This window comes from Trachurus japonicus, chromosome 20, assembly GCF_045865225.1.
Source record: "Trachurus japonicus isolate A0001 chromosome 20, Traja_1.0".
NCBI lineage: Eukaryota > Metazoa > Chordata > Actinopteri > Carangiformes > Carangidae > Trachurus > Trachurus japonicus.
The window spans coordinates 4,906,392-4,923,149 of NC_140926.1; the positions used below are offsets into that span (position 1 = coordinate 4,906,392).

The 16,758-nt window shown below is 44.4% G+C and overlaps 1 protein-coding gene across 1 annotated transcript in view; it reads right to left on the reverse strand.

The window, feature by feature from the left end:
• Positions 1–11,550: 11,550 nt before the first annotated feature.
• Positions 11,551–16,758, reverse strand: part of zeb1b (zinc finger E-box binding homeobox 1b) — a 72,808-nt gene continuing 67,600 nt past the window's right edge. Inside the window, exon 9 of the mRNA XM_085763854.1 lies at positions 11,551–14,923. Within this exon, the coding sequence (XP_085619980.1) occupies positions 13,977–14,923 (947 nt within the window). The 3' untranslated portion in view covers positions 11,551–13,976. The remainder of the gene's footprint in view (positions 14,924–16,758) is intronic.

The window sequence follows — 16,758 nt, forward strand, 5'->3', positions numbered from 1 at the left end:
CTCCCTGCTTTCTCTCCTTCTCTCTCCCTTTCCTCCTTCTCTTTCTCGTCGCTGCTGTTTCTTCTTGCTGCTGCCCCCAGATCGGATGAGTAAAGGGACGAGGAAGGAGAGCCAAGCCGAGCCAGGAGGTTCACCCACACATCTCTACTACACCATCACCCCTCATCCCTCTTCCTCCTCCTCCTCTTCCTCCTCTACGCCAAAAAACCTGCCTCCCACCTCCTTCCACCATCGGCCTCGTGGAGATGGAGATGACACATTTTGGGAAAAACAGACAAGAAAGAAGTATAGAGGGAAAAGAAGAAAAAGAAAAAGAAGAAAGAGGAGGAGGAGGAAGGAAGAAAAAAAAAGAGATCAGGAAAATTTGCCAGCCGCTGTCAGAATCATCCTCCTCCTCCTCCTCTTCATCATCGTCGTGCAGCATCCAACATTTCTCCAACTTCAAAGCTGCAGAGCACTGATCCACATTTTTTGAAAGGTGCAGACTTGTTGTTGGCCACGCCCCCTCAACAGGAAGTTGTCATAGTAGAAACTGAGATTCCTCCTTATTCCTTGTTGTTTTATGGTTTTATCAACTCACTTGACCTTTGACCCCTTTGCACAAAGCGTTGATCAGATAAGTGTTAATCCGTCCCTGCAGTTCCTCCGCTCCGCCACTAGGCTGCAGCGAAGAACACAGATTTGTGTTTTTTTCTGCATGCGACCCAGATGCTGCTGCACACATACCTGCTCCAGGCTGGGCTGTTTGTTCTCCTTGGATTAACTAAAAACCCCCCTCCCCTCCTCTCCTCCTCTCCTCTTCTCTTCTCCCTTCATCTATCCATCCCAAAAAAAAAGAAAGTCCACCCTCCCTCCCTCCTCCTTCCTCCTCTGCCACCTCCACACCGGGAAGAGAAAAAACAAAACAAAAACACACTAAGAGACACTTGGCTCTTTAGCACATGGCAAATCAGCTCTGACTGAGCTTGTAAACACACACACACACACACACACACACACACATGAAGCCTTTGCCACCACCACCGCTGCTCTCCGGCCCCCCCCTCACCCCCCACCCCCTTCATGGAAGTCATCCATATTGATGCTGTCTGATTCATGTGCTGCCAGACTCTTTGTTTTAACCGTGTGTCTTCTTTGCCCTCTTTTACCCGGGTGAAGCTTACCGGGGATCAGATCAGGGTGGTGGTGGGGGGGCGAGTGGTCGAGGAAGAGAAGGAGGAAGAGGAGGACCCCCAAGGGTGATGGTGGTGGAGGTGGAGGGGGAAGAGGAGGAGGGGGAGGAGGAGGAAGGTTTGTAGCCCCGGTCCCCCCGGTGATGAGGTGGAGCCTAATTGATTTGTCAATGTGGAGCCATCTGGCACGGAGAGATGGAGCTCCAACCTGTTCTCCTCACTGATACTGAGGAGGATGGAGGAGTGTGTGTGTGTGTGTGTGTGTGTGTAGGGAGGAAGGGGGGAGGAGGGGAGGAGGGGAGGAGGGGGAGGAGGGGGAGTGCAATCATCAGGGGAGACAGGTTGGATTACACACACTCTCTTGCACAACTGGGATTTTCTCTTCTATCTCTTTCTTTATCTTCTCCCTCACTCTTTGTTAAAGACAAAAGTGTGTGTCTCACTTTCTGGATCACTTCCACTCTAAACCCCCCCCCCGACCCCCCCACCCCACACAAACACACACACACGTCCTTATAGTATATGATGACAGAGACAGGAGGGACGTCACAGCAGCTTTGCCCTATAAAGGCAAAGTGCAGTATCTGTATCTGTAAAAATGGCAAACTGAGAAAAACAGCTTTTTGTGTTTTTCATTGTCAGGTTTAAAGCATCAAATTATGAATAACTACCAAGTCTATAATTGATTAGATAAAGGTGGACTGAATTAAATGTATGTTGTAGTTTGTCTTTCTGACCAATTTTGACCGTTTTATGGCAGATAGCTACTGCACTTTTGCCTTGGTTTTGGTGCAGATACTGCACTTTGGCTTGGTATTAGCCACAGATACTGCACTTGGTATTAGCTACATATACTGCACTTTGCCTTGGTTTTTGTGCAGATACTGCACTTTGACTTGGTATTTGCTACAGATACTGCACTTTTGGCTTGGTTTTGGTGCAGATACTGCACTTTGGCTTGGTTTCACAGTGCTTTTTCTGGATGTACAGCAAAATAAAAAGCCCAATAACTCTGGAAATTTTAGTAATACCTGTACCAATATCAAATTCTACCAGATTGAAGAGAATATGCCACATAGGCTACTACACTTTGCCTTTGTAGGGCAGATCTCCTCCGACCTGGACACACTCACATCTCTGAGCCGTCACGTGGTGGTGGTAGAAGTGGTAGAAGTGGGGTAATGGTGGGAGGTGGGGGAGGAGGATCAGGAGGTCAGGTCAGGTGGAGGGGGTAGATGGGGAGGGGGGGGCAGTAGACGAAGCCTCCGGTGTCTTAATGAAAAGAAAAGAGCTGCAGGAAATGGGGACAGACAGAGACAGAAGGAGAGAATAGACGCTGCCTGCACTGATTAGGATCCTTCGTCATCATCTCGTTTTATTCCCCCCCACCTCCCTCTGTCTCCCCCCTCCCTCTCTTCCTCCCTCCCTCCCTCCTGCCTCATGTCTGGGGTCGTTTTAAGGTTATGATAAGCTCAGCAAATGAAAGTGTGTAGCCTATATGTGTGTATGTGTGTGTGTGTGTGTGTGTGACTGATAACGATGAGAATTAGCGTCAGTTGTGTCGCCGTATTGTCGTTTTGAACACACAGCCGTGTTCTTCACACTGACAGCACCGACTCGTCTGCGGCGACACGTGAAATCCTCGTAATTGGCAGATTTCAGGTGAAGACGTTGACGAAGCTCCTGCAGCGGAGACGAGGACGAGGACGAGGACACATTTGCATCCATCGCTGCATGTGAACTCCTTGTGTCGTTTCTAAAATAAACACTTTTTTTGAGAAACGAGGCCTGACTCAAGTTGTGTGCAGGATGAGTGATGATGAGTGAGTCGAACGAGTCAGAACGAGACCCTGAACGCCTCGTGAACCTGGAAGTGAAGCTTCTGTCACAGTTCATTTGATTCTGAACCAAAGTGAAGCTCCTCTGAGCGTTTTAGCTGCTTTTAGCTCCTTGTTTTGGTTTTTGGATCGCAACATAACGACAAAATCGATAGGCCTAATTCACCTTCATACTCTACTCACCGTCATACCAAGGAAGGGTTTGGAGAACTTTTGGAGTTATCAAAACGCTTTTGGAGTTCCAGGGGCAACGGATTTTCATATAATGGCGGCGGATAGAGTTCAGTTTTGAATCGTCCAAAACACACACTATGAAACATCCAGATACCTCCATACTGCTCGTCTGAAGCCGCCACATGGAAAAGTTGTTTGGAAAGAATTAATCTGATCTCTGATGTTTTTAGCCTTGTTATAGCAGCTGTGTGAGATTCGTAAGATTTGCTGTAAATCTCACACATGTGCACAAACATGAACAGACTCACTGGGAGCTACTGCTACAACAAGGATAAAAACAGAGATCACATGATTTTTTTCAGAACAACTTTTTCATGTGGCGGCTTCAGGACACTTGGGTCAGTACAGACGAGCAGTATGGAGGTATCCGGATGTTTCATAGTGTGTGTTTTGGACCATTCAAAAGTGAACTCTATCCACCGCCATTATATGAAAATCCGTTGCCAACCCCCTCTGGAACTCCTAAAGTGTTTTGATGACTTCTAGCTTCCTTGGCATGACAGTGAGTAGAAAATTGGTGAATTATCGATTTTGGGTGAAGTATCCCTTTAAGTTTCACTTTCCTCTCCAGATTGGAAAGAAACCTGCAGGACGAACTCCAAACACTTAAAGTTAAATTATCTCCTTTCCTCTTCATTTTCCCTCAATGGAAAATGTCATGAAGTTGAAAAGAGAGAAAGATGTGAAAGATCTTCTGCTTCTAACTTATTGTTTTAAACTTTATTAGTGACACAGCAGCGACAGCGTTATTAGAGCTGAGCTGCAGAGCAAAAGTGCTGCAGGTCGGATATGAGTCGAGGATCAAGACTTTAATAGTACATGAGCTACAGCGTGAGTCACTGAGGATGTTCATTTCATAGCCACAAAAACGAAAACAAACAGGATGAGATGCTGAGTCAGAGCTGGAAGAGAAGAGAAGAGAGGAAATTTCCAAGTCAGTTCAAAGTCACACATTTGATATTTTAATTGAGGAATATTAAGGAAGGAAACAGTTTTCTACACTTTAGAAGGCTGCAGCTCCAAGATGGAAGTAACTGAGGAGGTGCAACAGGTCCGTGGCTGCAGCAGGTGAGTTTACTGGTGTTGATTTTTGATCGTCATTGATTAAAAACAAGTCAAAAAACAAAAAAACACTTTAAGTTTTCTTGCAGTGTTTCAGAATATCTGAGTTTTTCTTCCTCATAAATTTGCAACTTCAAACTTTAAACTTCTCAGTTTTAAACCTGGGACTGTCCTCTTCCAGCACTTTTTTCTTTTAATACATAAATGACCCAAATAAATTGTTTATACTAAAATAAGAAAAACTAAATATTAGTAGGCTACAGGGAGAATGAGGCGAGCTGTTGAAATGTAAACTGCATCACAGTGTCTCAAACATAAATCTGTTGCTAAACTGCTTTTAAATTTTGCTGCTGCAAGGAAGGAATTGTGGGACATTTCTTTCTTCTCTCCTTCCTTTGATGAAAGAAGGTCCAGGGTTTCATAGGTAGCACGTAAGCATCCGTTAAAATCCTCTGCAGGATCAAATCTGCAACAAAATGCAGCAGTTGTTTCAGTCTACAGTTGTAATTATTATAGTTTATAATCAATTAAAACCCTGGTTTCATTGTATTTGAAGTCTCATGCTTCCTCCTACACGTTCATTCATACAACAGATTGTTTTATTCTGTGTCTGAATGAATGACGACGTTTCTAAAAACAGAAATCAAACTTCCGGAGTTAACGACCTGTTTCTTGGATGAATGAACGACACATTATCAATTACTGCTTTAATTGATACTGTAGGTTTCCTCTTCCCACTGACTCACTCACATCACTGTGTTTTCCTCCATCCGGTCTGTGGTGTGAAAACAGCAACAGCAACAAAAGAAACAACTCCACCACCGTTGGAAAACACTTTAAGAAGCCAATTAAAAATACATTATCATCAAACTAAAGAAGCCACAGCGGCTCCGAGCCGCAGCCGCAGCTTGTTCCGAGGCTTCACCCAGCCATGATGATATGAAATTATCTCAAAACAAGACTTCCTTTCTTAGCTCCTGTCTCTAATTAGCAAATAGGAGCTTCTTTCATTATTTACACTTTCTGCTGTTTACCGTTGCAGAGCCTCCGGAGCTCAGCGGGGCTCAGAGGAGGAGGAGGAGGAGGAAGAGGAGGAAACTGTTGATGATGGTTGGATCTAAGACAACAGGTGTCGACCATGAAACAGAGAGATGAGGGTCTGTATCTGAGGAGGAAGAGGAGCGAGTGATGATGTTGAAGAAGGAGAATAGATGCTGAGGAGAAGAGCACAGACACACACACCGTCGTCTCCCCAAAGAGTCGGACAAAGGCCGGGGTGAAAGGTCGTCTCCATGGAGATGTGCACACCTGGGTCCGAGCCAAAGGTCGAGCTCAGCGGGACGAGACAGAGAAAGAGAGGAGGGAGAGGACAGATTCCTAATAAGAAGGATGGATGAGGAGGACGGAGGAGGAGAAAACCTGTGTGGGACGAGGAGACATGAATGTGAGGATCTGAGAGGGGGAGGGGTCACCTGGGGTCAAAGGTCAAAGGTCGGCTTCTTAAGACATGAGGCCATATTTCACCTGAGCTTTGAGATAAACATGTATAATTATGTAACATTGCGACACATGAAGCAAATACTCAGAACTACTTGTTCTTTTGAAATCCCTCCGCCTGCGTGGTGAATGTGCAGGTCACAACTTGTCCACCAGAGCGTTTTGGAGTTGTTGGATTGTGTATTTGATGAGTTTGATGAGGAAAGGCAAAAGTACCGTGCACTGACTGTGCAGAGCTCACGTCTCTGTCCCGCGGATCTAGAAATATCTTACACTGACAATTACAGGTAATACACCTACTGCTATGACTATAGGGATTATGGCAATAGGATAATTTGCCAAAATGTTGAACTATCCCTTTAAATGTTTTATAATTCATGGAAGACAATTCAGATGTTAAAATATTTCTGGCATAAGAAGAAGAAGAAGTTCAGTAGAAACACTGTCAGTGCTTACTGTAGTTCCAACCTCTTTCTGCGATGCATTCAAAGACAGTTATCAGAATATTTACTTTGATGCTCGGATGTTGTTGTTGCCATGGCATCGAGCAGAAGCTGCTGCTGCTGTTTCTGCAGGAAACATAAAACCAATCATTTCCTGCACGTTGGAGCTTCTTTTCTTTTTTCCCCTAACATTGACCTTTGACCCTTCTGTGTTTGGAAAGTTTATAGGCTCAGACTAGTCAGAGGAGGCAGACAGGAAGTGAATCTGTATCCGATCCATCCAGAAGGAAATATCATCCCTATCATCATCCTCCTCTTCTCAGATCTTCAGCTATTTACAGAGATAATCTGTGTCCTTTGCCTCCACACAGATCAGGAGGAGTTGGACCCAAAAGGCAGAGAGAGAGAGAGAGAGACAGAGAGACATGTTCCTGGTACAGTACGGGTCCCTGCGAGGACAAAAAGGTGAACATTTAAAGCGGTGTAAAGAGATGTCACGCCTTTTTATGGGCTTATCCACTGACCTCCGGCAGCCAATCAGCTGGCTGCTCCGGAGACGACACTTGAAGGTCCAAGCTTCTCTGAGGAGAACGGGACAATGGGATTACACGGCACACACACACACAGCACACACACACACACACACACACACACAGAGCCTCAGAGACTCAGGAGAGATGAATATTTGCGTGTATGTGTGTGTGTGTGTGTGTGTTCATGCATGCTTTTTCCTGTGTGTGTGGGAGGACCAAAGCACACAAGAGTGGGTAGCTGGGTGGAGGTGTGTTACTTACAGCATAGTGCAGCCAGCGTGTGTGTGTTTGCATGTGTGTGTGTGTGTGTGTGTGTGTGTGTGTGTGTGTGTGTGTGTGCAGGCAGGTGGGTGGTAGCTTTTCAAAGAGCAGACCATTTAATTGAATTCTGTGCAGCTCCTTGTTATTCCAGTCATGACTGAGAGCCGCTCCATGTTGTCCCAGCAATGTGGGAGGGCCGGTCGTACCTGCAAAGCCCTGGCTGGTTGGCACTTTGTGTGTGTGTGTGTGTGTGTATTAATGTGTGTGTATTAGTGTGTGTGTGTGGAGCTGTGAGGTGATTGTGGTCACGTCGGTGTTTTTCTAGCGCAACTCGAGTCCTGATGTGGTAACGAGGAGGGAAGTGGTGAAAGTCGGCCCTGAACCTCACCCTGAAAAGAAAGCACCAAACTGCCAGAGAGTTAATACTAAATATATGTGAGTGTGAGAGTGTGTGAGTGTGTGTGTGTGTGTGCAGCTATCAACTCATTGTCCTTGTGACAAAGCAAAGTGCACAAAAGAGGAGAAAATAACAGAGTTGGTTGTTGAGCCGTCGTCTAATAAAACCAACAGAGTCTCTGAGCAATTACAAGCTTAAACGATGATGCATAAATTTAATTTATAGATAGATTTCAGCCGCGCTTATCTCTGAGAAACACTGTAATAGGATTCAGCTGGAAGGAAGGAGTGTGTGTGTGTGTGTGTGTGTGGAGAAGCTGCTGTGGTTGAACGTGGACGTTGGTTAACGATCGGTGTCATGTGACTGAAACTGAAGGGTAAATTCTCCACAATGACAATCCAATCAACCCCCGTCGTCGTGCTACACACACACACACACACACACACACACACACACACACACACACACACACACACACACACACACACACACACACACACACACACACACACACACACATGTTGGTGACCCCACACACAGTCCTTTGACCGCTGCTGTTGGTCACAAAGGGATAGTTCAACATTTTGGCAAATTGGCCCATTGCCATAATCCCTATAGTCATAGCAGTAGGTTCGTTACCTTTAATTGTCGGTTGCAAGCTATTTTTAGAACGGCGGAGCAGAGCTGTGAGCTGCTCAGAGCTACGCTACGGAGGCTCATGGGATTTCTTGGTTTCCCTCATCAAACTCATCAAATACACAATCCAACAACTCCACAACGCTCTGGTGGACAAGTTGTGAGCTGCACATTCACCACGCTATGAGATAATAACACAACGTTACCACACAGAGTTGTTTTAGAGGGAAATACAGAGTCTGCTTGATGAAAAACTGTCCCTGAAGGCAACGCGCATCAGTGGTTTTGCATGTATTTCCCTCTAAAACAACTCTGTCTGGTAACGTTGTGTTATCATCTCATAGCGTGGTGAATGTGCAGCTCACAACTTGTCCACCAGAGCGTTTTGGAGTTGTTGGATTGTGTATTTGATGAGTTTTATCATTATTATTATGATCATATTTTATTATATTAGTGAACACACAAGACTGTCAGATGGAGCCGGACAAACTTTTCATTCTTACAGGTTGCTTATAAATGTAAACAAACTGGTTCAATTCCCACAAAAACAGAAGCTCAAAGTTTGTCTGAGTAAAATATTAAATATATTTCACTGACAATAACGTTGTGTGTGTGTGTGTGTGTGTGTGTGTGTATGTGTTTGACGGGTTTCTTGCTCTCCGCTCAGACAGATGTACTGAAGGTGCATAAATGCATAAATAGATTTTCACTTAATGTGTGTGAGCTCATGCTGACCGCTGCTACCAACGGAGCTCTGAAACTGCAATTTGTCACGAGAAGTGTTGAATCAACGTAACCTGCACACACACACACACACACACACACACACACACACACACACACACACACACACACACACACAGTGTCAGTGTATGCTCTGCTATTTAGTGGTTGAGTAAATGAACATGATATTTAAGTGACTGCTATTTCCTGAGCTCCAGCTTCTCCTCCTCCTCCTCCTCCTCCTCCTCCTTGTGGCTCTTCTCTAAATTTCCCCGGGGAGCCTCGACCCCCCCGGGTTTGGCTCGGTGTCAGAGTCCCAGCAGCCACGATACTTCATCAGGCTTTTGCACCATTATTGGCAAGAGCACTCCATATCCTCTTAGCAGTTATAGCTTTTCAATTTTCCCTTTGAAATGCTGAGCCCAGCAGAACATATACGGCAAATATCCATGGGTTTGAGTACAGTAAAGCCTGTAAAATGCAGCGGTGCACCTGAACGCACCACCACTGTCACCAGCAGCGCCGTCGGCAACAGGCCCTGTTTAGTTGTTGTGTATTTGACCTCTGTCGCTGCCGTGACCACTGTTACAGACATTTATAATGAGCATGATTACAAGACGCTGCTGGATGGTTTGACACGGTGAGAGCTGCTCTATAAACCTTCCTTCCTCACCCTTCCTCACCCCTCAACCCCCCCGGGAAGCTGGGGGAGTTTTCTGGGAAGGCGGATGGATGGTGGATGGTGGACGGGGGGAGAGAGAACTATCAAATATGTTCAGCAGCTATTGTATCATTTTCAGCTCCTCAACAGACTATGGATTTTTAGTCCATTCCATTATTAATTCATGCAGGTGGAGGAGGAGGAGGAGGAGGAGGAGGAGGAGGAGGAGGAGGAGGGTCAACCCTTCTAGAAACCTAATCTGGATCAATACGGGTTGACCTTGGGCTGGGCTCTGTGTGTGTATGTGTGTGCTAAAATAGAAGCTGCAGTCTGTAGCTAGTTATCGTAGCTTAACTTAAAGAGATAGTTCAACATTTTGGCAAATTCGCCCGTCGCCATAATCCCTATAGCCATAGCAGTATAGGCTAATTATCTTTGATTATCGGTGCATGTTGTTTTGAGATCGGCGGGGCAGAGACGTGAGCTGCTCAGTGAACACAATGGAGGTGAACGGTACAGGTCCCCTGCCCTGTCCCTCATCAAACTCATCAAATACACAATCCAACAACTCCAAAACGCTCTGGTGGACAAGTTGTGACCTGCACATTCACCACACTATGAAATAATCATGTAACATTACGAGACAGAGTTGTTTTAGAGGTAAATGCAGCCGGAACTACTTTCCAGACACGGCTGCTGGGCGGAGGGATTTCAAAAGCGCAAAGTAGTTCAGAGTATTTGCTTTATGTGTCGTAATGTTAGTGTATAGCATGGTGAATGTGCAGGCCACAACTTGTCCACCAGAGCGTTGTGGAGTAGTTGAGTTGATTGTGTATTTGATGAGTTTGATGAGGGACAAGGCACCTGTACTGTTCACCTTCATTGTGTTCACTGAGCAGCTCACGTCTCTGCCCCGCCGATCTCAAAACAGCTTGCACTGACAATTAAAGGTAATAAACCTACTGCTATGACTATAGGGAATAGGAGAATCTGACTAAATGTTGAACTATCCCTTTAACAACGTGTTGCATGCAGGCATTGCATGTTTTGTGTCTTTAAATGAGTCACTACTCACTACTAATGAACAACAACATTACATCCTGTATGTTATTTAACAACGACATAGTTTATGTTTATGTTCAGAGTCTCTCCAGTCCTGAACGAGGCTGTGATGAAACTACGGCAAGCCAAATGGACTAATTTGGGACTTGGGGAATGTGCAGAGAGGTGAAGACTGAGTATAAATCAGTGTAAAGAGCCGTCACAGATCCAGAGCATCATCAACAGTCACAGTTTAATCAGCGTTTCACAGCCGCTCTCTGGAAAAACAGCAACAACCAGTCATCTGATGTTTTCTGCAGCGACTTCGACGTGTTTGTGAGGAAAAACAGTCGATTAAATCAACACAAGTTCTTTTTTGTATTAAGGGGAAAAACAAAAACAGGATTATTACGGTTAAACATTTAAATCAAATTCTAAACATGTTTTGTTTTTAATTGAAGAGATTTTCCCTTATGAGATTTTTTTTTTTTTAATAAAGTAATATTTAGCTGAATATTGCGGCGCAGGCAACAACGGCTCAATAACCGTGAGGTGACGACATCACGACAAAATAAGCAGCTTTGTAATTGATGTATTTTATTGTGAGATGGGGAGTCATAAAAAATGAACAAAAAAAAAAAGAAAAAACAAAAACAATCACTATAAAAAAAAAAGATGAGGGTGTTAAAAGGAGAAGGAGGGGGCATATAAAAGTGGTGTAGAGGCGGGGTGTTGACACTGACATATAAAGTAACAAATTGGCACAAATAAAAACATGAAACATACGTCAATATTATTTTGGCTTGGCAAAAAAAAAAAAAAAAGGAAAACAAAAAACGACAAAAAAAAAGGACAGTTTGTGTGGTTAAGCATCATCCTTCAATACAACAGCACACACTCATGCTATTAGACATACAATTAGTTTTCAAGAGTTCAGTAGCTTTATATCAGAGAGGGCGAAGAAAACTCAACTAACATGAGAATGGATGCAGAGGTCACAGGGTCCAATCAGGCTGCAGGGTGCCACTTCCTTCGTTTGCTTGTTTGAAAAAAAAAAAAAACTTCTTCTTTTTCTTTTTCTTCTTCTTCAGGACGCCGGAGTCTCCTTTTTCCAGGCTCGTTGTGGTTATTTGCCTTTTTTTTATTTTATTTCCATACTAAAATATATTATCGTATTAATACAAACTACAGTATTGTACACTACATAAAGTGTAATAAATAACCATAAAGAAATATAAAAAAATAAGACACATAAATATAAAAGTTCTCTAGGACTAAAACAGACACACACACCCATCTGGTCAGGGCAGGGGTAGGAAGGGGTAGGATGGGGCAGGAAGGGGTAGAGGGGTAGAGGGGTAGGGTAATAATAATAATAATAATACTGCCATTGCTGGAAAAAAAAAAACATACAGTACACACACTGAACAGAACAAAACTCAACAAAAAACAGAGACAAAAAATAATAATAATACTGACAGGTAAAAACTTTGTTGAATTGAACTCCTGGGTTTTGTATTTGCCTACGTTTTTTTTTGTTTTTGTTACCTGAAGAGACGACTGAGCGTTTTTTTTCTTTTTCGCGGCGCGTTAAAAACAAGTGCACTGAACGAGCTGTGAATGAAAAAAAAAAAAGGCAGGACACAGTTAAAACGATTAGAAAATTTAAACTTCATATGGTAGCCTACGGCGTGTTGTGCGTCGTCGTGGTGACTATCAACAACAGTTATTCTATATCCCGGCTTATTGATTATAGTAGTTGATCTGGGGACCCGGCAATACCTGATCGTAACCTAGCCGCTAACGCTCCAGCAGCTAAAACTCTGTGGCACTTTTGATATGCATGTTTGTTCGTCTGGTTTCAGTTTGACTTTAAGTTGTTTTTTATTTTTGCATAAGGCTCGGAGAGAGGCGGGAAAAAGGGGGGAAACTCTTTTCTTTTGCTCCCTCTGAACGTTTAAAGCAACAGTTTGACATTTTGGGAAATGCGCTAAATAAGCTTTAGCTTCATGCTGACAAAGCTACAACCTGGAAATATTTTGCTGCTTAGCTTTACTGTAAATACTAGCCTAAATCGGGGGAAGATGCTACGCTAACCTGCACAGCTAACTTCTTTTGGGGGTTTTTGGCGTTTGATGAACCAGCTAACAGGTGCTTTGCTGCCACCTGCTGGATGAGAGAGTGGAGCAGTAAACTGGAAGGAAGTATAACATGTTTCCCTGTGGTCCTCTGTAGGATAGGTTAAGCTAAGCTAAACTAAGCTAAGCTAAGCTAAGCTAAGCTAAACAAACTCTGGTTGTAGCCATGTTTCTACTCTACATTATCAGACTACGGCCCAGTTTGTCCCAGTTTCATGACTAAAATGTCCCGATTTTCAACATTCACCTTCAACTCGTCACAGTTTTTGCACCGTTGTTAAATATTTAACTTGTTTTCATTGATTGTGTCCTGTCCTGCATTTGATCCAATATAAAAACAATGCACCATGCATATGGGCCGCCACCATCATAATACGCTTTGATGATGATGGTGTGCTGCATTCAGGGACTTCAGGTGCGTTGAGCTCTGTGCATTAACATCCTGAAAATATCCTACACTCACTCTCAGATTGTGTGTGTTTGTGTGTGTTTCCCAAAAGGTCAAACTGTTCCTGTGAGAGATTCGTAACTTTGACATCAACGTGTCTAAAAAAAAAGTCTAAAAATGGAACAAAACAACTGAAAAGACTCAACATCCGCCCTCCGATCCATGTTTTTTTCTTCTTAAGGCTCACAATCAAATCAAAACAACACCAACAAAAAAAAAAGAAAAAAAAAATAGAAGAAAGAAGTAATGCTAACATCTGCTAGCGTGATGGCGTGGTATATCTAGTGCGGTAATACTGAAGGGTAGACAACACAACTCAACTGCAACTTCATCCATTGGTAAACCAAGCCACTTGTAGTGCACAGGATTTTTTTTTTTTTACTTATTTCCTTCCAACTTAATAAAATACTGACTTTTTTTTTTTTTGTTCATTGGCAATAAAAAGGTATAGAAATATCTCCCAACTGTACAGCTTTCAAAGGTTAAAATATGAGTGATAAAATTAGTAACACTGATAAAAAGAAATGACCCAAGGTGTTTTAGTAATAAAACATTATCTAAAACATGTCGGCTCTAGCTTCCAAAGTCTGTATAATGCATTTCCTTTGTTAAAATTCATGTTCGTCTTCATCTTTTTTCTTTTTTACAAATGGGTTTTGTTTTTTATTTTTTCGTTTTCTAACAGTGAGACGTCGTCGCTCTCCTGTGGAAAAGTCACTAGTATTTTTTTCAGGCACACCTGGATTTTCTACACAGTAGTGAACTGAAAGGAGCCGTCGGAGCGACCAGACATCACCTCCTCCTCCTCCTCCTCCTCCTCCTCTTCCTCAGGGGAGGCGAGGAAGAGGAGGAGGCCTCTGATTGTGTCTTGTGGAGGAGTCTGGTTCCTCCTTCACTCAGCGTCTCCTTCCTCCTCCTCCATCTCCTCCTCCTCCTTCTGGTTCTTGTCTTCAGAAACCGTGTTCCTGTTTGTTGTTTTCTCCTCTGTGACCTCCTCCTCCTCCTCCTTCTCCTTCTCCTCCTTCTCCTCCTCTGCTTTCCCCTTTTCCGTCACCCCTCCCTCTGTATCCATCGCTCCCTCTTCCTCCATTTTGACTTCCTCCTCCTCCTCCTCCTCCTCCTTCTCCTCGTCTTCTTGCACACTCCCGACCACTGCCTCCTCCTCTCCTTCCTGCTGCTCCTGCTCCTCCTCCTGCTCCTCCTGCCTGGTGTCAGCTTCCACCTCCTCCTCCTCCTCTGATTTCATCTCCACCTCTCCTCCTCCTCTCTCTACAATCTCCTCCTTGTTCCTGTGCCCCTCCTCCACCTCCTCCTCCTCTTCCTCCTCCTCCTCCTCCCCTCCTTCGTCGCCTATCTGCACCACCTGGATTTCGTCCATGTCCACCGCTCCTCCTTCCTCCTCCTCCTCCTCCTCCTCTTCCTCCTCCTCCTCCTCTTCGCTCTCCTCCTCCTCCTCCTCTCTTGTGCTGCTCCCTCGCTCGTCCAGATCCAGCTGGGAGGAGGAGGAGGAGGCGAGGAGCTGCGCCTGCGCCCGGCTCAGCGCCTCCAGCTCGGCCTGTATCATCTCTCCGTCCAGCTCGGGGCTCCCGGGGCCTCCTCTTTCTCCTCCTTCTCCTCCTTCTCCTCCTTCTCCTCCTCCCCCCGGCGTCTGCGCCTCCTTCTTGCAGTAGGAGTAGCGGTGGTTCATGTGCTGCGAGTACGAGCCTGAGTGGGAGAAGCGCTTGCCGCACTTGTCGCACTGGTACGGTTTCTCCCCCGAGTGGAGCCGCATGTGTTCGATCAGGTGGTGTTTGTGTTTGAAGGCTTTGCTGCAGATGCCGCACTCGTGAGGCCGCTTCCCTGCAGACACACAAAACACAAAACCTACACGTTAGAGAAAAACTAAAACAAAACACAGTGAACTCAAGTCTTGTGGTGCGTTCAAAACAACTCTGACATCATTGTGTGGTACAACATGCTGCAGGAACTCGGAAGAGAAAAAACATGGATGCTTGGCATATTGTGGCTCATCGCTGAATATATTAAGATTAAAGCAGAAGTAAGCTATATTTTTGTGTTAATATAAGTCTTAAATAGTTATATCTTCCGACAGCAATCACTTCTATAGAATGTTTGGACCGAAACACGGGTCTGTCAGTCACTCTGCTCTGCTCTGAGCCGAGGAGAAAACTTTTCTCGTATCCTACAAGTTTTATCCAATGAGGAGAGAGAACGGTATGAAGGGCTGTGTGTGCAGGGACGAGGACCAATAGATCCATGACGAGGGCGGGGGCTGCTAACTCCATCGGCTGACAAGACGTTATGGTGCGTTCAAGGCAACTCGTAACTCGTGTTTTTCCGACCTGTGAAGTCGTACCAGTTCGATCTGGTAAGAGTTCACGGGTTGGAAGTTACGAGTGGCCGTTATAGTGACTTTCACAGGTAAAACAGGTCGGAAAAACACGAGTGGGTTGCCTGGAACGCTACAAAGTCGTAAGTCGTGACTTGAAGCCGTAACTTACGGTTTCAAACGCCTGCCTGGAACGCAGCATAGCCAAAATGACCGGATCGCTTACTTCTGCTTTAAGATTAAGATTAAGATTCCTTTATTTGTCCCACAGTGGGGACATTTACATTTGTGCAGCAGCAAATAGCAACAGTATAAAAAGAGAAACAGAATAAGACAAGAAGTATATAAACATCACACAACAATAAGTTATAAAAACGATGCAGCAGCAAATTATGTTTATTTTGGTGGCAAATGAAGAGGAGAGGAGATGCCACAGGTGAGTGCATAACTGTTAAACATTATTTCCTTTACATACAAGGACCACTATTTCACACAATACAACAATCACAGCTTAATATAAACGTATTTCATATTTAAATTATTGCTGTTTACTGTAAGATGAAGGCCGCTATGTTTTTTAGTATATTATATTTTTTGGGGCTTTTTCGCCTTTAATGGACAGGATAGTTGAGAGAGAGACAGGAAATGGGAGGCAGAGAGGGGGGGGGGTGACACGCAGGATAGGGCCGCTCAATGCGGGATTCGAACCGATGTTATTGTGACGTCAAGTCAGAAAATCCGAGCTCTGAAATGATACCGAGTTTCCGACCTGTAATTTCCGAGTTCAACGTCATTCAGTACAACTTTGACAACTCAGAGCTTGTTTTTTTTCCAACTTCCAAGTTTTTTTGAACGCAGCATTGATGAGTCAAACCATATCTGGCTCCCGAGGACTTTCGAAAGCGTCATTCCTGCTTTTTTTTTTTTTTAATGACATCCAGATTAGATTATTGTAACTCTCTGTATGTTGGGCAAAGGCAGTCGACTCTTCATCGGCTTCAACTATAGTTTAAAATTCAGCTGCACTGGCTTCCTGTCCTGATTTTAAAGGGGGACGATGCAGGTCACTTTTTATCTGTTTTGGTCTTTATCTTTTCTCCACAGAGCTCCCCCTAGTTACAAAGTTAAGTAAAAACTCACCGCTAACCCTCCTCCCTCTCCTCCTGACCATGTGAATTTAAGATTTCAAATGGACTAGCGCCGCCGTATTTACGTGACCCTTTAAGCCTTTAAGCCCCTAGTCAGAGTGAGTCGGTCATCGAACCAGCTTCTTTTGGCTCTGGAACAAACTTCAAAAACAATTGAAGTCATTGCTCAAGACTCAACCTCTTCTCTTTGGGCCTTT